The following is a 25882-nucleotide window of genomic DNA, read 5'->3' as shown; positions in this document are numbered from 1 at the left end:
TCTGTCAATGGGACGACCGCGACGTATAGCATACCAGCGATAGAAGTTTGTATGGAAATTGCAATTCACGCGTCCCAATATAAGGCGATAAGAATGACTTATCGGGTATATTGGGACAGATTCAGATTATTGACAGCTAATCACTGACAGTAGAAGGTAGTAATTTATATCGATCTGTAGATAGTATATTGGGAACGGCCAAACGGCAAATGAATTTAATAATGTACTGAATAAACTCGGTCAATATAGCCATAGAGGTATAGAAAACTATGCATTTGTATTCATGGATGTACAACATCATGTCACGTGGTCAGAACGATGGAATTGTCAAATCGTAGCCAATCATAGCGTTATATTATGCAGCTATGAAGCGGTTGTCACTTGACTCAGAAATCTGAAGGGGTTGGATTATCGATTCAGCAGAAATAAAATAACACGCCTTCAATTGACCCGCCCACCGCTGTTTCTATTTATTGTTGTTCGCCCGGCCTCGACGTTTGACATCGAGATTTAACTGATAATGGTGTAGAACTTCTAGCGAACGATAATTTTATGAGAACAATGCTAATCTATTTTTGCGATGCTTAGTAGAGATATAAGTAAATCTGTTACTACTTATAATCTAGGCTTTTTTTAAAGCCTTATTAATTTTAGATTTTAGATTCGTCCTCTTATACTTTCCGGATCAGCGCGTAACATAATTAAAGGCAAAAGTTACTTTTCAATTATTAATTCCTGGTTGATGTTCAGCTTTGTCATCGAGTAGAAAAAGTAACTCTCTTGATCATGATTATTTTATGCGCCTATTTCTGCCGTGAAGCAGTAATGTGTAAACATTACTGTGTTTCGGTCTGAAGGGCGCCGCGGCTAGTGAAATTACTGGGCAAATGAGACTTAACATCTCATGTCTCAAGGTGACGATAGCAATAATTGTAGTGCGGCTCAGTATTTTTGGGCTTTTCGAGAATCCTGATCGGCACTGCATGTAATGGGCGTATCAATTACCGAATTAGCCGAACGTCCTGCTTGTCTCGTCCCGTATTTTCATTAAAAAAAAAAGGATTATGTAGTAATTTTTATAAAGATCGCGAAAACAGTACGGGGCCAGTGCAGCTGACTCTTCTGTTTCGGGCCACCACTAATTGGAGGTAGTTCCTGAAAAACATTCCAAGTCGCAAACATCACATTTTAAGGAATTCTTGTTTAAAGTTTAATAAATATTAGTGTATTCCATACATGTGGGTTGGGCTACTAAATCATGATGTCATTTAAAGCGTGATAGTAGGGCTGCCATTTTTTGTCAGTCTGTTAATTTGAATCACGTGATCAGTTTTGTGTTCTTAACTCAATTTTGACATTATTGTGGTTTGGATCGTTTTTCTGGAAATACGTCCACTAGTTAAATCATTACATGAACACCATACGATAATGGCAATACCTGTATAGCCGAGTGGTTAGCGATCCTACCTACTAAGCTAGAGGTCCCGGGTTCGAATCCCGGTAGGTGCAAGCATTTATATGATGAATATGGATGTTTGTTTCCGAGTCATGGATGTTTAAATGTCTTTATGTGTGTTTATATATATTTAAGTAATTATATAGTATTAAATATATAGTTGTCTTTCAACCCATAACACAGGCTATATTATATGCTTAATTTGGGGCAAGATAATTTGTGTAAAAAGTGTGTCAATATTATTATAACTAAATCGTTGGTTCGCATGAGTGCTATCTAAGAAATTAGCACTCTAGAACTTCTTGAACCTTGAATTTATGTAACGCTTTTTGTGTATCGATCGAATGGTTGACCTTCGTTAATCTCGTTATAAGGCTTTGCAGTGTTTGTGTCTAACATTAGACTTACTCCATTTCTATTGCGTAATTAATGTGTGTGTGTGGCTTCAGCCAATATGTCGATTGGGGATTAATGAATTTTATTGGTTGCAATTACGCAATTACAATAAAGTCAAGTAGACAAAAAAAGAAAAATAATATTGATACAATTTAACACAAATTGTCTTGCCCTAAACTAGGCATAGATTGTGTCATGGGTTGCAAGACAACGATATATTTACTACAATATAGGTATTCATATAAATATCAGCAACCAACATCCATATTCATCATATAAATGTTTGCACCTACCGGGATTCGAACCCTGCCTGCAGAGTCACTGGGCTATATAGATTTTATATTTATTTTTATCCCGCAGTATAGATTTTTGCTTATGATATGTCGGTGCTTATATTATTTTTTCTGGAAAAAATATAACATACTTACCAATAATCTCTTAGGTAGGTCTTCCTTGAAGATTTAGGGTTACCTTTTTTTAAGGAAAAGGAGGGCAAACGAGCGTACGGGTCACCTGTTGTTAAGTGCTCACCTCCGCCCACATTCTCTTGCAACACCAGAGGAATCACAGGAGCGTTGCCGGCCTTTAAGGAAGGTGTACGCGCTTTTTTTGAAGGTACCCATTTCGTATCGTCCCGGAAACACCGCACAAGGAGGACCGCCACACATCCAGATGCTAGGAATTATATCCTAACTTGTCGCGTGTCGTGCAAAGATGGAATTCGGCGCATGGAATCAGGTGAAACTGCTCTTCGGAACACTCCCCATGGTAAATGCGGTAGAGGACATACAATGAAGCGATGTCTTTACGCAACGCCAGGTGATCCAGCCGTTCCTTTAGTACCTTTCAATGGTTATGTGGTTCCACGTAAAATATTGAAAACTAAACAATTTTTTTTAAGTGATACCCTCACTTCTGGCATTAATTAAACAAATTAAATTTAAAAACAAAATCTATGATTGATGCGGGACTCGAACCCACGATCTCTCGCGTTCTGTGCGAGCGCTCTTCCACTGAGACGTTCTAATATTGTAAGGTTCATAAATGCTGGTATCTTTGTTCAACTCTCAGCTTGTGGCGTCATCTACAGGATCTACTTTACAGTTGATAGCCAGCTGAACCCATATTAGGAAATTAACTTGAGATGTCACTCTGGTAAGCGTTGGTTTGTTTTGAAACAGCCAAACTGTCAACTGACTGTTAATTTGTTTCGGATCGTTTTGATAAATCAGAATTCTTCAATTCCTTTTTTATGGTACACACGCGACACCAAGATATCAACTATTGACAAAAAAAACATGTATCGATCCCGCTCTTTAAATGAATTAGTGTGATACTAATATTTTATTTATATGTTTTCAGATTTCGGTTTGGCCAAAGAATATATAGATTTAGAGACAAACAAACATATACCGTACCGGGAACACAAGTCACTCACCGGCACGGCGAGATACATGTCAATCAACACACACTTAGGAAAAGGTCGGTTGTTACACTTTGTCACATTTAATGCTAATCCACAACGTGTGTGTTTTACGTCCAAGCTATCAGTGCGACTAAACACGAAAGTGTGTTAAAGTAGGTATAGCTACTATTTTTTTGGTGGTGTATACATGTGTAGGTCAATAGTAGGCAAAATTATAATAAACAGAGAAAGACGTGTCTTTTACTTAAAATTTAATTACCTTTTAGCCAATACAGACTAGAATGTAAGGGTAAATAAGTTCCAACCGTGCTTTTAGAGAAAAAAAATAATGGTTCTTACACATGAGAAAGCAGAATATGGAACATTATTATTGCTATTTTTTATGGGAAATGAGGACGAGCGTACGAAGGCCAAGTGGTGCTAAGCGATCACCCCCTCCCACATTCTCCTGCAGCACCAGAGGAATCACAGGAGCGTTGCCGGCCTTTTAGGAAGCTGTACGCGCTTTTTTTTTGAAGGTGTCATGTCGTATCATTCCAGTAACACCGCACAAGGAAGCGCATTGTACAGTTTTGTGTATGAATAAGGGTTGCGAGCGAAAATAATAAATACCTTGACATTATGTACAAAATTTGACTCAATTGTCCGACCGCCATGTTAGAGAAATATACTTTGAAAGTGTACAGCCGATAAATGTAATAATAGTAGTTATAATATCGCAATCTAGTTTTACTATTCTCGCCTGTGTACTGTACAATGCACTTCAAAAAGTAATATGTAATTACAGGCCGCAATGCTATCGCATGCCACCTGAATTTACTTTTTAAAGCACATTTAATATTTTTTGGCATGAAATGGTCTAGGATAGCTAAAGATAGAAAAGAGTGGAAGAAGTTGGAAGAGTGCTTTGTCAATAGACAGACAGATAGTGATAGATACTTAGTTAAGGATAGTATATAAATACTAGCTGACCCAGTAAAAAAAGTAACTGTTGATCGTACATGGGTGAAAATTTGAAGTTGTATGTATTTTTTAATGCTGATTCATAATAAAAATTAAAAAAAAAAATGTCAAAAAAATAAAAAATATTAATTTCGTGTGGACCACCCTTACATTTAGGGGGATGAAAAATAGATGTTGTCCTTATCACAGACCTACCCAATATGCACTCAAAATTTCATGAGAATCGGTCAAGCCGTTCCGTAGGTGTTCAATGTTTAACACCACGAGAATTTAATATATTATTAGATATATGTAAATTCTAATATCTTAATAAAGGCTTACATTATCTTATTAATATTATTTAATACATGATTCCAGAACAATCAAGACGCGACGACCTAGAAGCGCTTGGGCATATGTTTATGTATTTTTTACGTGGTTCCTTACCCTGGCAGGGTTTAAAAGCTGACACACTCAAAGAAAGATACCAAAAAATCGGCGACACGAAACGAGCTACGCCTATCGAGGTAAGTCCTACCTTTTCCCTATTTACTTAATGGATATTAATGCAAGCTTTTTTAAGTGTTAAACAATTTTTCCAATCTTAAACCCTTATAATAATCGTTCTTCGTATAGTCTATTAGACCAGGGTCGATAATTTTTGAAACCAAAATAATTTACAGTAGGATGAAACCCATTGGTAAAGGACGAGAATATAACAAAAATTAAGGGAAAAATAAATTTACGTGCGATCTGAGGTCGGAGTGGAAAGGGGGGGGGGTGATTTAGGGTAAAAAACGGTTTATCTCGATTTCCGGCAAAACTACAAGTCCTATGGCAAAAAGTTAATTGGCAAAGTTGTAGGTAATAAAGAGATCTACAACTTTTGTAATTACACTTTTTTCACATAACCTCAAAATTTAGGTGAAAAATTCAAAGTTTTTGGTATATTATTTATATCTTTTTCAAAAAAAAATTTTTTCTACGAAATTTGGTGAAAACTTACCTTATTATGTCCCAAATACACTGTAATTTATTTGATTTAAAATATATATTTTTTCGTCTTATTTTAACATAATATCAAAAAAGGACCCTAATTTTCAATCGAAAATTCTGACGTCAAAATATCAGCTTTTTTCAAAAAGTTTGGAGGTTTTTTGTTCGTTGAAATATCTACTTTCTGATGGTGTAAAAAAAATATAAATTACAATTGTAAATGTTCGGAAAATTTAAGTCCACCAAAAGGCATTTCATAAAGAATTCACACCTGTTATTAAGTAGCAGCAAAAACATGTAGATATAAAATAAATCAGTCAGAATTATTTTTCTGAGAGCACCAATATTAATATGAAAAATGTCCGTATTAACATAGTAACTGTTGAAGTTATTACACACACGAGACATTACATATAGACCAATAAAACTATTTCATTGCCCTATTCAACCATTTTATTTAGTTTAAAGGTTTGATTTCTCACACACCAGTGAAGTCACGGTTCTGGCACACTGGCGTGGCGCCAATGTAGCACTGGTTTTCAGTAGCTAGTAACTAGTAAAAACAACGTATTATACAAAAACCATGTACAACTTACTACATACTCATAATACCTACTACACAACATTATACAAACATTGAGAAGAAGTCTACATACTTAAGTTTGGTAATGCATCTAGATAAGTAGGTACGAAGTTTTTATTGCTAGGACTTCTTAAATAAACTAGGCACATACAGACAGTAGGTTTCTATGAAACAGACATAAAAGCTGGTGCATTTCCAGAAAATTGCTTTTTTGCTGTAGAGTAGGTATGTCTATATTATGACAACAATCTACATGGCTTAGCTCTAAGTTTCCCTGTGTTTAGGATAGAAGTACTCTAATTATAGTATTATTTCACTTAATTTGGTGTGGTGCAGGTGCTGTGCGAGGGCCACCCTGAGGAGATGGCGACGTACTTGCGTTACGTGCGACGGCTCGACTTCTTCGAGACGCCAGACTACGAGCAGCTGCGGCGCATGTTCCGCGACTTGTTCGAGCGCCGCGGATACCTCGACGACGGCGAGTTCGACTGGACCGGCAAGACTATGGTATGTCCCAACCACATTATCATTATCAGAACTACAGTGTCGTTCAAATATACATTATCATTCAAATCAAAATTTACATTATCATTTAAATTTATATGATCATTCAAATCGTCACCGTCATTCAAACCATTACTATAAGTCAAATCGACATTATCATCAAAATCAGCATAAACATTCAAATGTTCATTATCACATTAATTCACAGTTTCCTTCTACTTCACATTAAAATTATTTTAATAAAACAACATTTAATGGAATAAATGACCAGTAAAGTTCATTTGATAGCCTGTCTTCCAGAGATATAGCCCCAGTTCGAACGTTAATTAATTCAAATTTTTACAACCGTTAAATTTTTTTTTACAACTTCCGTACGCTCGTTTGTCCTCCTTTTGCATAAAAAATGTATTTATGTAATAAGTATCCATTCCATTTAAAGTTGTTTCATTACAATTGTTATCAATAAAATTTATTTTTACCCTATATCGTTAGTGGTAATATTAATCAAAAATTAATATTAAGTAAACTTAGTTTTGGTTGAGTAACGACTTATTCATGCAATAAGTTATTCTTTTATCTTCTCCTTTGATGTGCTAATAATACATGTTTTAACCCAAAATTTAATCGGTGTGAATAAATATAGAAATAAGATTTAAAAGCATGGTCACACAGCATACAATTTCGGACAATAATGGCCCTCGCATACACACACCCGTCTCACTCACGAATATTTTTAAACACATTTGTGGGCATATTGTGTGAGCAACTGGGACTTGATGTCAGGAGTCACACACACCCATCTCACTCACGAATATTTTTAAACACATTTGTGCGCATATTGTGTGAGCAACTGGGACTTTATGTCAGGAGTTACACACACCCATCTCACTCACGAATATTTTTAAACACATTTGTGCGCATATTGTGTGAGCAACTGGGACTTTATGTCAGGAGTTACACACACCCATCTCACTCACGAATATTTTTAAACACATCTGTGCGCATATTGTGTGAGCAACTGGGACTTGATGTCAGGAGTTACACACACCCATCTCACTCACGAATTTTTTTAAACACATTTGTGCACATATTGTGTGAGCAACTGGGACTTGATGTCAGGAGTTACACACACACCCATCTCACTCACAAATATTTTTAAACACATTTGTGCGCATATTGTGTGAGCAACTGGGACTTGATGTCAGGAGTTACACACACCCATCTCACTCACGAATATTTTTAAACACATTTGTGCACATATTGTGTGAGCAACTGGGACTTGATGTCAGGAGTTACACACACCCATCTCACTCACGAATATTTTTAAACACATTTGTGCACCTATTGTGTGAGCAACTGGGACTTGATGTCAGGAGTTACACACACCCATCTCACACAGGAATATTTTTAAACACATTTGTGCACATATTGTGTGAGAAACTGGGACTTGATGTCAGGAGTTACACACATATCTCTCTCACGAATATTTTTAAATACATTTGTGCACATATTGTGTGAGCAACTGGGACTTGATGTCAGGGGTTAGGTCATTGTCCGAAATTATCTATGCTTCAGGACCATACTTGTAAAACATTAATTTAATATTAGATCACAATACATTGAGCATGTAGATCCTTCCTTAATTCCAAATTTTATTTTTATTTTGTTTCCATATTTTCTTTATGCTCGCATGCGGGTCTGCTTGCTTGTACAATCTCAGGGGTCAGATTGTAATGCAATTATATTAGTGGGTTATATTTTAATAGATTGCATCCAATAATATTTCTCTAATATTCTAGATAAGTGAATGAAAAATTAACTAGAATGAAGAATAGCAATACAATTCATTGGAGATTTTATTATGATTTCAAGATATGTCTGGGAGTTGCTTCTAAATAAAGGCTCACTAATAATAAATGTAAACATCAATGAAAATTATTTTTTTATTTAATGATAGTTAATTATTATATATTCTTTTACTTATAAATTACCACGTTGTTATTAGTTACACTCTTAAAAATGGACATTGAAAAGACAAGAAATTTTTATCTATCTAAATCTATAGTTTTGCAATAATTTCTTTTTTTTTTGAATAATTTGAATATAAATCATTTCTTTCCATAACTTCAAGCAAGTTCAAATTGCTTGCAACCTTATTGACATACTGCCTTATTCATAATAAAACGCTTTTCGAAGGTATAAAGCTATATTAGTTAAAACGTGTTTTAAGCCTATCCAACGTTCGATAAAATTCCTTATTCATATTCGTTAGATAAATCTCCCATAACTTATACGTCTCTATAGAACACAATGTTGCCATTTCGTACAAAAAAAAACATGATTTTAACTAATTTAATGAGGAACTGTCAATGGAAACAGACATCTTTTCAATGTCAAAAGTCGATGTCTAAATAAGTTTAACTTTCAAAAATCAAAGTTTTGAAGTCTGTCGGTTGTCAATCTATGACGGATATCCGACAACTTTGAGCGGGAAGCTATTTATCACATTATTTAACGTCAAATACGAGACGGCTGATCGATGTCGGCCATGTTTTTTTTTTGCTTAAAATAGGTTTATAGAAGGGTCCTAACAACCATAAGTCACGTCAGATTTATGGAAGAGATAATGAGCGTTTTAGCTCTAATATCCGATTATGAATACCGTTTTTTAACAAGCGTATATTAGCGATGTTTTAAATCTCCGCTAAGTCATTATGAATAAGACAGATAATGTTTGAATTTATAAACGGTCCAATTTTCTTTTCAATTTCTATTCAATAGTGCCATCAAAATGTCATCGGAAATACGGGTTTATTGTGTGTATTTAATTTGTGTTAGCAAAGACTGTTCATACGACTAATTGTTAATTTCTAAATTTAATTCGTTCATGTCTTAATTAAATAGGGTAGATGCATGTTTTAATAGAACTACTTCGCACGACAAAACCGTTTACCGACATTATAACAAATAAAAATAATACTAAAGCAATTTATATCAACACTTTTGAAACTACCTACAATTGGTACAATATATACTTACTAACCCGACAGACGTTGTTCTGTACATAATAAATAAAATACTGTTTCTTTACGAATTTGTAATGTACGATTTCATAACATCAAGAATTATTTTACGCTCCCTGTTGTTATAATAAATTGTTTTACAGCAGAGTAGTCAAACGGTGCGTCAATAAATTCTCTCATAGAAAATAATATGTAAACAAATATTGTATATTAATATAATTATGGGTCCCAAATAGAAATAAAAACTATCCTATCTCTCAAGTTGGACTAAACTGCACTCCACGAAGTAATCCCCATTAAAATACGTTCATTACTTTACTCCGGCCACTGCTTTTACATAGGGCTAAGACCTTGTACATGAAAAAAATTGAGGAAAATGTTTGATCACTATTTTTTGGAAATTCTTTATTAATTTATGATTGAGTTGTAATTGGCATTATAATAACACATATTTACACGACTCCTATTACAAAAACATTGAGTAAAAGTGTTGATATTGCAAATCTAGTTTTAAACTGATCACTGTAGGACCTAGCCATTTGTGAAAATGGGAATCCTTAATGTATTAGGTATTAGCCATACCAATTAATATTAATACCTACACTAATACAAAATTACGTCAATTTATATCAATACTAGCTTTTCCCCGCGACTTCGTCTGCCTTGAATAGTTACATTGGGCAATTTTTTTAGGATACTTTTCAAATAATACGAATACAAACTGCTCTTTCCGCTGCCAACGCTCTTCTATGATACAGCGCATATCCCTTGTCATTGTGGACAGTCTCTTTAATAGTATCTCCCTGTGAACTTTAATCTCCTATTTCATCCACATGTAGGTCAAAGTTTTAGAAATGCTCGAACACATGATTTATTAATTCGTTTTTATCAAGTTCCTAAATAGAAAGTTAAATGGTTTTATCTTCGATAATGATGAATTTCTATACAAACTGCCATCCCCTATTTCAACCTCTCCATTTATTTTGTTGCAATAAAAGGTAGCCTATGTCTTTTTTCAAGCTCTCGTCTATCTGTGTACTAAATTTTATCAAAATCGTTTCGGTGGTTGAGGCGTGAAAGCGTAACAAACAAACTAACGTTCACATTTATAATATTAATATAGATTTTGCAGTAAATGTGGTCGGAATAACATTTCAGTGTTGTGGCTTACTGAACAATACAAACATGCATAAACTCTATTTTATACCATTAATAGTTATTTATGCAACTGTTGTGTAATAAGGGGTATTAAGACACGAATGTGGATTTATCTCACGAGGCGAATACGAGTGTAATAAAAGCATCACATGAGTGTTTTAATACCTAATTATCAACAGTTGCATACAAGACTTTATCTACACCCAGAATATGAATACTCTAAAAGATTCTGAGACTGTCAGCTTACTGCTAACATTAAAAGAGCCAGTCCTAGTAGTAACCTAATACCATCCATTACTGATTATATACAAATAAACTATGTATTAATGAAATAATTATTTATTTTAGTAGTAATTTACATTTTGTGTAAGTGCAATAATTAAAAATTTGCAGCGTTTAAAATGAATTGCTATTTTTTTGTAAACAAAACAGTAAAAATGTCAAAGAAATATGGCGGGGATTCGAATAACCTATGTTATGGTTGTGTGGTACGCGCGTATACGAAAATATTCTTTTTTTGAAATTCATACGCACGCATCAAGCAAGTGGGTGTCTGTCAAAACTCTTTGAGCATGAACGGATAAAAAAAAAATAGGAGTGTTGTTATGAAATTCAATACCACATTACAACATTCGTTTGGATGATGTAATGGTTATTAGAACATTGGGTGTTTTAATGTTGGCAATAAGCTAACTGTTTCAGAAACTTTAATAGAGGATTTAAAGCATGGGTGTAGATACAAACTCTTACAGCACATTATTTTGTCAAGCATATTCATAATGTCTATGTTTGCTTGTTCATGTTATGTTTAATTAATTTATAAGTTTTTTTTACTTTACTTTAAATCTTATATAATAATGAACTTCAGTTGATGCTATCTATCAAAACAGTCTTGTTTGTTGAGACAATTCTAGAGGTGACAAAATTTTTGTGTCAATATCTCGACCAGCAGTAGCAAAGTAGAAATCTTTATATTTGTTAAAATATAACAGTTTGTTTCAAAATTTTGTTTACTAATAATGCATGATAGTTTTTGTATGTATAATCAATTGCATTAACGGCCGTTCCCAATATACTATCTACAGATAGAGATAAATTTCTTACCTTCTTCTATCAGTAATCTGAAGCTGTCCCAATATATTCGATAAGTCATTATTATCGCCTTATATGTAAATTGGAATTTCCACACGAACTTCTATCGCTGGTAAGCTGTACGTTCTACCATTAACAGACATCGTGTCCGGAGACGGAAAAGTCAACGATAGTTACGATTGTTATCTCAAGTAGGCCACAACCGGAGATAGACTGAATATTGGGAACGTCCGTAAGTAGAACAGGAATGAGACCAAATATGTCACAGTTTTGTGTCATCAGTGTGTAAATCATTATCCAGTCCCTCCCTACTTTTATTATCTTGAATCTCAACTGTTTTATTTTAAGCTTTTATGTTTTTTTTTTCTTAATTTTATTTTAAATTTCTTTAACATCGCATCTGGGGTATGTGATAATAAATATTGTTTTTGATGATTTTCTCAAATCGCTGACTAAGATAGTTAGTGCGTTGAAACTTGAATATTTATTATAAATTAATAAATAAATCTTTGTTATCATTATAACGTGTTTTGCTGTAGCAGTAGACTGATATTTTAGAATACAATTATTTTCATATTATTGACCAATAAAAAATATGCAAAAACCATAAATGCCACGTTGTTGTGACAAATTACAACAATTTCTTGTCATAATGTATAAATCTTAATATATATATAAATTACGTGACACGTTGTTTGTCCGCGATGGACTCCTGAACTAAAGAACGGATGTAAATGGGGATTATTTCATGGAGTGCAGTTAGATCCAACTTGAGAGATAGGATACTTTTATTTCGATTTGGGACCCATAATTATTTTTATTTCCAATATTTGTTTTGTATGGATATATTTTCTGTGGGAGAATTTAATGACGCACGGTTTGACAGTTCTGCTGTGAAACAATTTCATTATAACTAAATAATTCTTGATGTTATGAAAAATTATTGACAAATACATAAAAATCTGTATTTTATTTTTAATGTGCAGTACAACGTCTGTCGAGTCAGCCAGTTTACTATAAAAATAACTATTATCTAAAAAGAACAGCGATTTGTTGACAAACAACAAAAGGCCATTATAATTTGGCAGAAGTTTAATTTTATAATATTCCTCCCCAAACTACAGTCCGACGTAATTGTGAAGTTGCGCAGGAAACAAAAAATAGGCTCTGAGGGAGTGCGGACTGTGCACACATGCGCGTGCCAACTTCAGATCGAACGAGAAGTATTTCATTGAAGAAATCTTGTTAAATATGGGGTAGTTATGTTCGTTCATATACCTACTCTACACTGATCTCTAATTTTCTCCATGCTTATATAAATGTGAGTGTATACTATTTAACGGGTAGAATACTCAACTGATTTTATAAAAAATTGTATTTTTATTTGTAAGCTACAATCATCCCGTGGCATTGAAAATTTCCTAGGGTGGGCAATATAAGCGAATTTTATACAGACATGACTGCCGGTGTCTGTTGATTATATCGTGGCATTAGATGATGGGTTTAGATATTAATTCATTGATGCTATCTATATTTTTGATTTTATCGCCTAAAATTACTAGAGGAACGGTCCGATACCTTACTACCGTCTTGGATGAACATTAAATGCGTTTTGGTTTTCAAATAGATTGTTTTAAAATTGAATAATTTATGTTCAAAATATAGTAAAATTCGTTGCAATTTATAAAAAAAAATTGTTAGTTACCTGTATATAATACTTAATTGAAGGATTTACAATTTATTTATTAATATTAATTGGAATTTTAATTAAATCCATACGAACAAAGGCAATTGCTGTATTACAACTTATAATTTATAAATTGTCATAGTTTACGGCAATTATAGTACTGTAGTTGACCAGTTTTAAGATGGGGTTGTAAAACTCATTTTTTTTTACTTAAATATTTTTTTTGACGAATTACACGGTCTTATTTAAATACAATATTTGATCCAATTGGTTAGAACAGCTTCGGTACTTCAAAATGAATCTCTATGTATAATCAGCAGAAACAAATCTCATACACATATACCTACCCCCCTATTCATTTCAAAAAACAGCAGCTAAGGAGTGTTTTTTCTCATTCTGACTTAGGTCAATAGAAGAAGACAGAGTGAGAATTAGCAATGATTAAAGTTAGCAGACTATTATGAATAAGGGCGCTAATATTTATTCCGCATTTTTTTTTTGATGGAGGAAAACTGATCTTGCTAGTTTTCATCTCTGGGAAAACTCGTGAGAGTTGGTTCACCCCGGATTTATATAAGATACATAATTATCCCAATGGTCACTAAACAATACAGATTTTTTATTATGTGCATGTGCATTTCTGTATGTGTAAATGTTGCATGCATGCTTACCGCTTATGCAGCCAGCCAATATGCACGTCATGCGAATACTGCGCAACGCACCGCCTTCTAATATCGTTAAAAATAAGTCCGACAAGGTTAGTGGGTTAGATTTTTATGTAGTTTGGATGATACACAGTGGTTGGAGATTTAAGACTTAGCCTCACGTGCCCGTTACTGATAAACGACTGACTTCACACATTATAAGGACCTAGCCTTAAAGGGAATATTTAATACAATATACATACATATTTTTACTAGTGGGCGGCTCCTTTGCACAGGATGCCGGCTAGATTATGGGTAACGGCGCCTATTTCTGTCGTGAAGCAGTAATGTGTAAGCATTATTGTGTTTCGGTCTGAAGGGCGCCGTAGCTAGTGAAATTAATGAGCAAATGAGACTAAACATCTTATGTGAGGAGCGCAGTTGTAGTGCTTAAGAATCCTGAGCAGCACTGCATTGTGATGGGCAGGGCGTATCAATTACCATCAGCTGCACGTCCTGCTCGTCTCGTCCTGTGCTTCTTCAGCCTGTATATCGTTGTATGTTATTGAATCTCCAGCCACATTGTGTAGCATTCCCCTTTGGTAGTGGCCATAATGGTAATAAACGTACCTAATGCAATTAAGTATAAAAAATACCCAAGTATGTTGAAAACTTTTTCAATTCGTACATTATTGAAATAATATACTTAATATAATTATAATAATTTTATTAAAAACATGAAAATGCATGTGTCTCTAGCACCTTAAATTAAAACTAATAAATTACAATCTGCTTTTAAAATAATTTTAATTATTTGTGTGTGAATAGTTCATTTGTTATGTCGCCACTACACAAATTATTTCTATAATTTTAGTTGTTAGTAATTAATTCATTAAGGACTTGTGTAGAATATATGATCCAGACATTATTTAGAAAATTTATATAAAAAAAATACGGTTTCGTAGTAAGTAGGTACTAGCCTAAATAAAAAGCCTTTAATGGTTCTATTATATTAATATTGTTATTTTGAAAAGTATCAACTTCACGAATACTTTTAATTATAAACCACACAACCAAGTAAAATGAGCTAGATTTAGATTCATTTTAGTATTTGTATCGCAAAGTATTAATTTTCCTGTTAATCTAATCTTGCGTAATGTTAATTTCCAGTCGACACCAGTGGGATCAATTCAAACTGGACACGAAATCGTGGTCTCGCCAAATCGAGACAGACATCAGCCCTTTCACAAGGTTTGTATAAATTTACTCAATATTTCAAAGTCAAAGTCAGAATATTTTATTGACATAAAATCAAAAGACTGCTCGTCAACGTCAATCACAAAAAAATACAATTCAGATTCAATTGTTTATTTTACAGAGCCTAGTAGGGGGCACTATAAGCTTGTAGTTATTTCTGGTGTTCAAATTATGTTTGTCGCTTATTTTACTGTATAAATTATAATTTTTATGTACGTGCAGGAGATTGCTATAAATATATTGGCCAACATGGTCATAATATGAATATCTTTGAATTTTTCCCTTAGAGATTCTCGTGGGCTCATTTGGTTTATGGTATTTACTCTATACTATATTGTACAATTTTAATCTATACTCTCCAATTTTTACCGCTGTTACTCATAGTCGTGTAAGGAATACTTAAGTAGTTACTTAGTTATACCATTAAAAATGTTCACTCCTATAGTCACTAAAGGATTCCTTAATAGGCCCCAGGAATTCTTAACCAGGGTTTCTAATAAGGTAGGCACTTTGGATCTAACTTGAACTAAGATTACTTACCATAGGTATTTAGTATGTAGCGTAAGAAAAAGAAATTATGAGTAGCTGTTAAGTAGAAGTTGAGTCATAAAATTAAGGAGCGACCACCCTCAGGCTATTAAATAATAAGTTTAATTGTACAATATTACTTTGTAAACATATTTTTTCGATGAAAAAAGAAAGACCGCTGAGTTTGTTGCGCCCGTTCTTCTCAGGTCTGAGGCATTAATTTCGGAATGGGTGGTAGTTTTTGACTTTCAATAAGTGATGTCACATCCTATTTTGAATAAAAATATTTGAATTTGAATTGGAACCAAATTAAAATAAATTAACTTTAACACTAGTGCAATATTTAGTTAGGTGCATATTGAGGGAGGCACTGCCTTATTGCCTATATAATATGCACGACCCTGGTCGGACCTATACTTAGATGGTTTAGAATGGTTTTGACGTGTAAATGTTGAGGTTAACTACGTGTGCGGCGCGGCGGTTAGGATAGTAATAATTTTGACATATTAATGAAATCATAATTTTCCATAATATATACAGGGTGGCCGAGAAGTTGACGTCCAAAGCTAAAATTTGAAAGCCTCATGGTGATGAGTATCCGAATCACCCCTATGTATGTTCTACGATTTTGCATAGTTTAGGAGTTAATAAATTTTTTCCCCTTTTATCCGCTTTTTCACCTAATTGTGGTTTAGGACTTTTTTCTAATTTTTTTGAACACTTTTAGTTAATTTTATTGTTGATACTTATTAACTATAGTTGCAATAACCACATAAGAAACTATGAATAGTTTAGACAATGCGGAACTAGTTTAGAATTGAGTCGTAAGTTCAAGATAACTGCTCCAGCTAAATTCATGAAAATATTCAAGGTATAAAAAAAATATGGGGAGCTTATGGCTTCTAACTTTTTTAACAACTTCCCAGAACATTGGCCAATAAAATGAGCCAAACTCAAATTTTCAAACTTCTCGGCCACCCTGTATATAAAATCAATGTTTAAGATCCACTAATCACCATGATACCATTTGACATTCTTTAGTTTGGCGTTGATGACGGTTGTTACCTGTACCCTTACGATTCGGCACAAATACTTGGATTCTTGTGTTGAAATTGTATAGCAAAATGAAAAATAATTTACGGAACTGAACAATGTATTATTTTAAATATGAGTGAACCAGCTACTGTTTACAATTATTATTGTATAAGTGCGGATGAAATCCCCTTACGGCTCCGATGCCGTGTAGGTGACCACCCCACTTCAAGTGAGCCTCTCCATCGCCTGTGGATGTTAAATACTACATTGCTTACCAGTGGGAGGCTCCTTTGCACAGGATGCCGGCTAGGTTATGGATTCCACAACGGCGCCTATTTCTGCCGTGAAGCAGAAATGTGTAAACATTACCGTGTTTCGGTCTGAAGGGCGCCGTAGCTAGTGAAATTACTGGGCAAATGAGACTTAACATCTTATGTCTCAAGGTGACGAGCGCAATTGTTGTGCCGCTCAGAATTTTTGGGTTTTTCAAGAATCCCGTGGCACTACATTGTAATGAGCAGGGCGTATCAATTTCCATCAGCTGAACGTCATGCTCGTCTCGTCCCTTTTTTCATAAAAAAAAATATAATCTACCAGTTATGTGCTCATTGTGTTTGTAATATAACTCAAATTTGTCGGTACAGGGAGATTTGTGTGATTATCATGAGGACGATGAAGCAGCATTGATTATCGGAGAGGTTTGCCCCATGGTTACCCCACTTGTGTTCGCTAGACTGTTGTACTTGCTAGTATTCACTGCACAGAAGTTGGCTTTATAAGCAAGGGTTCGCTGGGGGTGCAAAACTGAGCCCCATCGTAAATTAGAGATTCTATTAATAGTTATATCCCTAATTAGAAAAATATATAAATATATACAATCATGACTGTCTCTCACACACGTTGGCAGAGAAAGCTTTTTTTTATGGTATAGGAGGACAAACGAGCGTACGGGTCACCGGGTTAAGTGATCACCGCCGCCCACAATCTCTTGCAACACCAAAGGAATCACAGGAGCGTTGCCGGCCTTTAAGGAAGGTGTGCGCGCTTTTTTTGAACGGTACCCATGTCGTATCGTCCCGGAAACATCGCACAAGGAGGTTCATTCCACAGCTTTGTAGTACGTGGAAGAAAGCTCCTTGAAAACCGCACTGTGGAGGACCGCCACACATCCAGATAGTGGGGATGATATCCTATAACTTGTGGCGTGTCGTGCGAAGGTGGAATGGGCAAACTGGGCTTAACCTAGTAGGCGTGATGAACTATGGTATAAACATTGAGATTAATAAAATAAATGTATAAAATAATCTATGGTGTTTTTGTCTAGGGATACGTAGATATTGGCAGTTTTTTGACGACTGTTTTGCTTTATCCATGGGGACATGGTTGCATAGGACCATAGAAACGCTTGCCGTGTACGCTTGTGTATTATTGCGTATGGGAGGTTAATGATCGAAAGTTCAAACATTATTATATTACCTAGTGTTAACTTTCAATTTGAAAGGTTCCGTAATCAGTGACATTACTGCAGGGCTACTAACGGCCGTTCATAATATTCAGTCTATCTCTTAATTGAGATAAAAATCGTAACTGTCGTTGACTTTTCTGTCCCAATAAACTGATCGACCTTATCCATACACGCTGTCTCTCAATGGGACGACGTATAGCTTACCAGCGATAGAAGATTGTATGGAAATTGCAATTCACGCGTCCCAATATAAGGCGGTAAGAATGACTTATCGGGTGTATTGGGACAGCTTCAGATTATTGACAGCTAATTACTGACAGTAGCATGTAGTAATTTATCTCTATCTGCAGATAGTATATTGGGAACGGCCGTTAAACGTTACGTTGTGTCTTAAGGTGACGAGCGCATTCGCAGACCGCACATGATTTTGTTTTTTCAACAGTTCTGAGTGTCGCTGTTTATCATTAGGTAAACATATTGCTTGCCTCCTAACTTTTATAACAAAACTGTTGTGAACGCTGTTCTGACAATAGAATAAAAAAAATATAGTAATAGAGAGTCATATGCCATAGCAGACTTTTCTGTAGACCTATATTAAAAACACTGAAACCTTCCAGAAGGCTTATTCTTTCCAACACCTTCAACAAATACCGTTCATATGTACAAAAAAAAACTTAACAAACTACATACTAAAATCTTCCTCGAGAATCACGCTATCCATCGGTGCAGTAGTTTGTGAGTTTATCGCGAACAGATAGACGCGGCGGTGGACTTTGTTTTATAATATGTAGTGATAAATAGTTAATATTTCAAGACTAGGTGATATTATTTTTATAAAGACGGGATGCCCAAATATTGCACTTACAACCTCCAGTGAGCCCTTGTTTGCCCTTCTCGTAAATATTTTTAATATCCCTATTTAGTTGACCGTAGATCAATATAACTTACATTGTTAATTTGTTATATCGCGGAAACAATACTGTATTTTGTCTGAGGAGTTCATAAGAGCACATTTTTAAATTATTATTATAGAAAACAGAAAATATGTTATAGTGACCTACAGCTACTTTCAGTTTGAACAGTTGTGTGATAATTGTTGTAATTAATAACAGAAAGTGTGAAAATGCCCACGTCATATTAAGGGTATGTTCCGATATGCACTGCGACCACTGTACAGTGTGACGTCAATTTAGTATACTGTGAAGCCGTTCCTTTATAGCCAGTTATATTGGTAACTATTTAAAACGGAACGCAATACCGTATACTGTCAGCCGAGTTTTTTGACGCAGCATTCAAGTGAGTGTTTTAAAGTTTTCTAGTTCATTAAAAACCTGTTGTTGGAGTACTGTCAAATAAAAAATATATAGGATTAAACTGTAGGTATTGTTTATAAAACATTAGGCACTCGAGTGCATTTCCACTGATCACATGATAAAAGTACTGCGAGTACCTTACCTCGAAAACGCTAGTGCTCACAGTAGAATATGGCGGTGATATATATTTCCCTAGAGTACTGCGGCAGTATACTGCCAGTTCATAACGGAGCGAATTTTTCTACAGTGATAGCACTGTGCAGTGCTCGCAGTGCATATCGGAACATACCCTAAGTTAATTTAACGCATGTGTCAATCGTTCTTAAATGACAGGATTGATCAAAATTGTTTCGCTATATAATATTCAACAAACTGCATGTCAGCAGAACTCTGTTATTTACATACTTCCATTACTATGATTTTGCTATTTGCTAAATGTCAGCCCCGCCATTTTGATTATCTTTGGCGACGTTATTACAGCATAAATTGTGTCAGTATTGGTAGTCTGGAACCGAATGGGCGTGGTTTAAAAGCGTGATAATCTCTTTCACCCCAGTACCAGGTAAAAAATAGCAAGTGCGCAAAACTGCCCAAAAGCAATTTACGCAAGCCTTAATTTTTTTTAAGTTGTAGATTTGTAGTATTAATCATTTGACTAAAAATATTTTCTGGTTAAGTTTTAGTGGACCACAGTACAAGTTTACAAAACATAATTTTATCTTCAAACATTAGTTACATCGTTTAATACTAAAACATTAAAAATAAAAGTCGCGTAAAGGTCTTTCCTGGTGTTTTTTCTATCGAAAAACCTTATTTTAAATGATTTTAGACTTTAGAATTGGGGCAGCCTACATGAAAACCAACGTATTATTTCACCCTAATGTATAAGATTATCTTAGTGACATCATCATAACTAGCATCTATTTTAATAAAACACTTTTTAAAGGATTGAAACGCGTGTAAATTGTAACATTGTTTTTACATTAAAACGAGATCTGGAAAGGTCTTGAAACGTCTGATGAATGTAACTTTTACGCTAAAATCTAATGTAAAAGCAAAGTTACAATTACACGCGTTTTAATCCTTTAAAAAGTGTTTTATTTAAAAGTACTACTATATATATACTATAACCAGCACCATTTACATTCCAGGGGGCTGTAAAAGATTCAGGTACAGGAGGCACCGGGAACACGGGTGGCAACTGGCCTCCCAGCGGGAAGGCGACTCCGCTCACTACGGGCCATCTGACGCCCGCCGACAGACACGGATCGGTGCAGGTTTGTAACTACGGTCTAACCTAATAACTAGTGGGAGGCTCCTTTGCACAGGAGGCTAGCTAGATTATAGGTACCACAACGGCGCCTATTTATGCCGTAAAGCAGTAATGTGTAAATATTACTGTGTTTCGGTCTAAAGGGCACCGTACCTAGTGATTTTAATGAAATAAAAATGAGACAAATGAGACCTAAAACCTTGTTTCTCAAGGTGACGAGCGCACTACATTGTGATGGGTAGGGCGTATCAATTACCATCAGCTGAGTGTCCTGCTCGTCTCGTCCCTTATTTTCATAAAAAAAAAACCTGTAGCCCACCAATTACATTAAATTATTATATTCTGCGTATATTCTACAAGTAACGCCCGCAAAGGGCGGGAGTTAACTGACACTTGAGGCAGGCAGTTAGCGCGAAAGCCTCAGTACTAAATAACTTTTTTTATAACCTAGCCGTCAAGATATATTTACATTGATCAATTTTATAACAAACGAGGCCCGAGTTTGATTCAAAATGATAATTTCTTTGAAATATACATCACCTATTCTTAGATGATACTAAAATCTACGTGATAATTTATCACAATTCAAAATTTCTTTCAAATTACTGTGCAGCCAGTGAGAAGACATAAAAACGTCAATCACCTATGGAACATGTGCAAATAAAAGATAAAAGACCTAAACTTTTGTATAAAATAAAGTTTAAACAAACAAAAGGAATCCTTTATTATTAAATCAATTATCATACAGTCTGTGAATCAATTTAAAGTTTTCTGATATGACTATTTTCTTGATCTGTCTCTCTCTGGTCATCATTGCGGTATCTCTATAAATAAACTGATAGATAGTTAACAACTGTAGTTAAGAGAAAGTTAGGAACATATAAAAATTCTTATTAGTTATTATGATTTCTCAACGACAGGAGACACATCAAAGGAAAAACAAAATGGTTGCTTTTATTTAATTCCGAGCATTTTCATATTTATTCACCTTTTAAACCTTCTCTGGACTTCCATAAATAATTCAAGACCAAAATTAGCCAAATCGGTCCAGCCGTTCTCGGGTTTTAGCGAGACTAACGAACAGCAATTCATTTTTATATATACAGATATAATATAGGAGTAATAAGTTGTTTTATTTAGTTTTCGATAAGTTTATTACTTATTCTATATAATACTTCATTCATTGAGTAATTTGTGTCCGAGTATTAATACTATTTATTATTTTATTATCTTCGTGGTAACCATGTTTAATTCTATTCGTATAACTGTTTTGATATGAGCACATTGCACCAAATTCTCTGTAACTTAAAAGTGTACCACTCCAACAACTGTCTTCTTGAAACAAGCAACTTTAAGCCCGTCTGAAACGCAGCTGTAAAATAATATTATATTATAGTAAGCTAGATATACTTCTAAGCTACCCTCTTTACCCTACGTTTAATTACTTGCTTGGCTTCTTCCACTTGTGTTTACAATTTGATAGCTCTTTATTGTTGGTTTTCTCGGACCTACGCTCTTTACCCTACGTTTAATTACTTGCTTGGCTTCTTCCACTTGTCTTTACAATTTGATAGCTCTTTATTGTTGGTTTTCTCGGACCTACCCTCTTTACCCTACGTTTAATTACTTGCTTGGCTTCTTCCACTTGTCTTTACAATTTGATAGCTCTTTATTGTTGGTTTTCTCGGACCTACCCTCTTTACCCTACGTTTAATTACTTGCTTGGCTTCTTCCACATGTGTTTACAATTTGATAGCTCTTTATTGTTGGTACTCTCTGACCTAACCTCTACCCTACGTTTAATTACTTGCTTGGGTTCTTCCACTTGTGTTTACAATTTGATAGCGTCTTTATTAATGGTACTCTCGGAACTGCCCTCTTTGCCCCACTCTAATCGTGGAATGAAAGCGGCGTCCCCCTCCACCCCGCGCCGCGTGCGGTCACTCCGGATTCGCTTAATGGCGTTCACCCATTCAGCTGCATGCGTTTGTTGTTTTCAAGGCAAAACACATTTCTCTGTCATACTAGTACTATTTTCCTCAAAATAGTCTAACAACTGTGCTAAAATTTCTGTGATACATTTGTGATAAGCCTTGCATATTTCTAGCGATAAGACCTCGACACTGCGTTCCATAAGTTGACCCACTATTAGTTTTTACTACCTGTCTGACCAAACTATTATTACTACATGACAAACTATCACAACACTTACCTACCCACTCGACTTACAAATATACGTTTTTTGGTTAATATTTTGTGACTAAGTGTATTTTATAACAAATTATTTTTTCCTGGCATGAAGTATTTTTATTATTATTTAGATTTAAAACCCTTTTCCATTTTATGTATATAAATTGTTAATGTTTTAGCTAATGAAGAATAAACATTTTCGGTATGTCAAATTCCCCGGCTCGCTGTCTACGGTCAGTTTATATATTGTGTCGTGTGCATGAACCTTAACAATAACTAATTGAACCAATTATTAATTAATTTTTGTTTGTATTTATATTAAAACACTTTATACCTTAGATTACATCCATCTCATAGGATTTATTGTATCACCGGGATTCAAAACTTATGACTGCTCTTTTAACGGATTGATAGCTGGCTGGAGGTTCCCACCGAATCTATCCCGGCGAGCGTAACTATTTCCAAAACTACACTGTCACTACAGCCTGGCGAAACTCTCTAAGAAAAAATATTCAAACGATTCACTCGATTGTATGAATCGTGCAGTCATTGATAGATTGACAGATGACGGCTATAATCTTGTAAAAAACGGAGATATTCGAAATCCTCTATGTCTTATGAAACTGTTCGCTTTCAAATTTATCCGGATTATACTTCGTCGCCATACTGTAATTACTACTATTTCAAACTTCTGTCAAATGACTGCACATTTCATAGTAAACTAAATTTCAATTTTTACCTAGGCAGTCCTGCCTCTTATTACGTAGTATTTACATCCTCTTTGTCTATAATCCTGGCCAAATCATGGCTCTATATGATGTCTTTACGTTTGGTTATCGCCAACAGTTTAATTTTTCTAAACAGCAACGCACCACTTAACCACCAAATATGATTAACTCTATCATCAGTGTGAAAAATAACAAATTTAAAAGTTGAAAAATAACACAGTGCTAACTATTTAATATGTTCTTTTTAATTCGCATGTTATTATTTTATCTTTTTATTATATAATATATAGGGGAGATACTATAGTTATAGGCTCCTTTGCACAGGATGCCGGCTAGATTATGGGTACCACAACAGCGCCTAATTCTGCCGTGAAGCAGTAATGTGTAAACATTATTGTGATTCGGTCTGAAGGGCACTGTAGCTAGTGAAAATACTGATCAAATGAGACTTAACATCTCTCTCGTCTTAATGTGATGAGCGCAATTGTAGTGCCGCTGAAAACTTTTGAGTTTTTCAAGAATCCTGAGCGGCACTGCATTGTAATGGGCTGCCCTGAACATCCTGTTCCTCTCGTCATTTTTGTTTACTTATATAAAAAAAAAACAGTCTGCGGAAACGCGATACCAACCTCCTCGAGTATTTAGAATTTAATTTAGCCGTATTGAAGCTGGCCCTTGTCGGCCAGTCTTAGTTGACCTGTGCGTGTGGTGACAGGTCGTGAGCTCCACCAACGGTGAGCTGGGCGCCGATGACCCCACGGCGGGTCACAGCAACACGCCCATCACTCAGCCACACCACGAGGTCGACGTGGTGGACGACACCAAGTCAGTGTTGCAACTGTATGCATTACCACTTTTTTGTTTTATTATTTTATTTTTATTCCATCTCTGTTCTTGATGTGCCTCTAGACTTTCTATGATACTCTAATTGAGTTACGGCCGTTCCCAATGTACTGTCTACAGATAGAGATAAATTACTACCTTCTACTGTCAATAATCTGAAGCTGTCCCGCGTGAATTGCATATTTCCATACAAACTTCTATCGCTAGTAAGCTGTACGTCATCCCAGACGCGTGTACGTATAAGGTGAGTTACCGTCGATAAGTTTATTGGGACAGAAAAGTCAACCATAGTTACGATTTTAATCTCAGGTAAGAGATAGACTGAATATTGGGAACGGCCGTTAGTAGCCCTGCAGTAATGTAACACGATAATTTGTTATGTTTTAAAAGTGATAACCCTCATTTCTAGGATTAACACACAAATAAAACTTGAAAACAAAATTTTATGAATGATGCGGGATTCGAACCTGTAGATGAAGCCACAACCTGAGAGTTGAACAAAGCATACAAGATTTAATGACGATACGTCACTCGAACGGGCAGCTCAGTTGGAAGAGCACTCGCATGGAACGTGAGAGGTGTAGAGTTCGAGTCATCGCATCGTTCATAAAATTTTATTCTCAAATTTTATTTGTGTAATAAAAACGATATACTGTCTTTGAAATTAATATACAGTAATGTATAGCTTTTGTGTTTACTACTTGTTACATATTGTCGTTATTTGTAGACTGTTTACAATTTTTTTAAGAGTATAATAACACCAGATTGGACCCAGTTTGCGACTTAATAATGTTAAAATATACATTACAGAAGCATGTTCATTGCATTTGGTTGTATGTGGATACAATGTCCTTGAAAACCATACTTAAATTATAATTAATATTAGCCTCGGAGTAGAAATATATATCGCAAAGGCTTTATTCTCATAAATAAATGTAATTTGTACTGAGAGATTAAAGAGAAATAAAACAATTTAGTTCAATTATTACTCTGTCGTAAATCGTGTATAAAGAAGGACACATTATGTACAAGATTACAAATGGTGCATGTCAACAGTGTTTATTTTTAAATAACAGAATGTTTAGGAAACATAATATTTTGTCAGATTGTCTAGAGGCACTCGAATTTTAGTTTGCTCTGTTTATTTTTAATTTTTCTTGATTGGGCTATGTAAGTGATTGCCTGTATTGTTTCCATGTTTAAATAAGTATAAATATATGATATGCTCCGAATATACTACAATGCGATTTTAGATGATATTTTGATGAATACTTGAATAATGAATTGTCTTGTGTTGACTTTGTTAACGCGAGTAGTACTTGTTAAATACTCTAGTAATAGGC

General features: G+C 34.8%; 1 protein-coding gene across 14 annotated transcripts in view; it reads left to right on the top strand.

Annotated features, from left to right (window-relative positions):
- The window catches only part of LOC126975447 (casein kinase I), an 85217-nt gene that overhangs the window by 53224 nt on the left and 6111 nt on the right, over positions 1 to 25882 (top strand). For 6 of the 14 annotated variants that reach the window (XM_050823342.1, XM_050823343.1, XM_050823345.1 and 3 more), the window contains 8 exons: positions 3215 to 3334; positions 4599 to 4747; positions 6136 to 6306; positions 15078 to 15158; positions 17372 to 17425; positions 20657 to 20782; positions 23148 to 23201; positions 24412 to 24536. In XM_050823342.1, coding sequence (XP_050679299.1) covers positions 3215 to 3334; positions 4599 to 4747; positions 6136 to 6306; positions 15078 to 15158; positions 17372 to 17425; positions 20657 to 20782; positions 23148 to 23201; positions 24412 to 24536 — 880 coding nt within the window. Of the gene's footprint in view, positions 1 to 3214; positions 3335 to 4598; positions 4748 to 6135; positions 6307 to 8102; positions 8253 to 15077; positions 15159 to 17371; positions 17426 to 20656; positions 20783 to 23147; positions 23202 to 24411; positions 24537 to 25882 lie in introns of those variants that run through there. The other 8 variants (XM_050823357.1, XM_050823347.1, XM_050823349.1 and 5 more) reach the window with 6 other exon arrangements.

Source organism: Leptidea sinapis, chromosome 36 (genome assembly GCF_905404315.1).
Source record: "Leptidea sinapis chromosome 36, ilLepSina1.1, whole genome shotgun sequence".
In the NCBI taxonomy this organism is placed as follows: domain Eukaryota; kingdom Metazoa; phylum Arthropoda; class Insecta; order Lepidoptera; family Pieridae; genus Leptidea; species Leptidea sinapis.
Note: the sequence above shows the minus strand (reverse complement) of the source record. Positions and strands in the feature narration are given on the sequence as shown.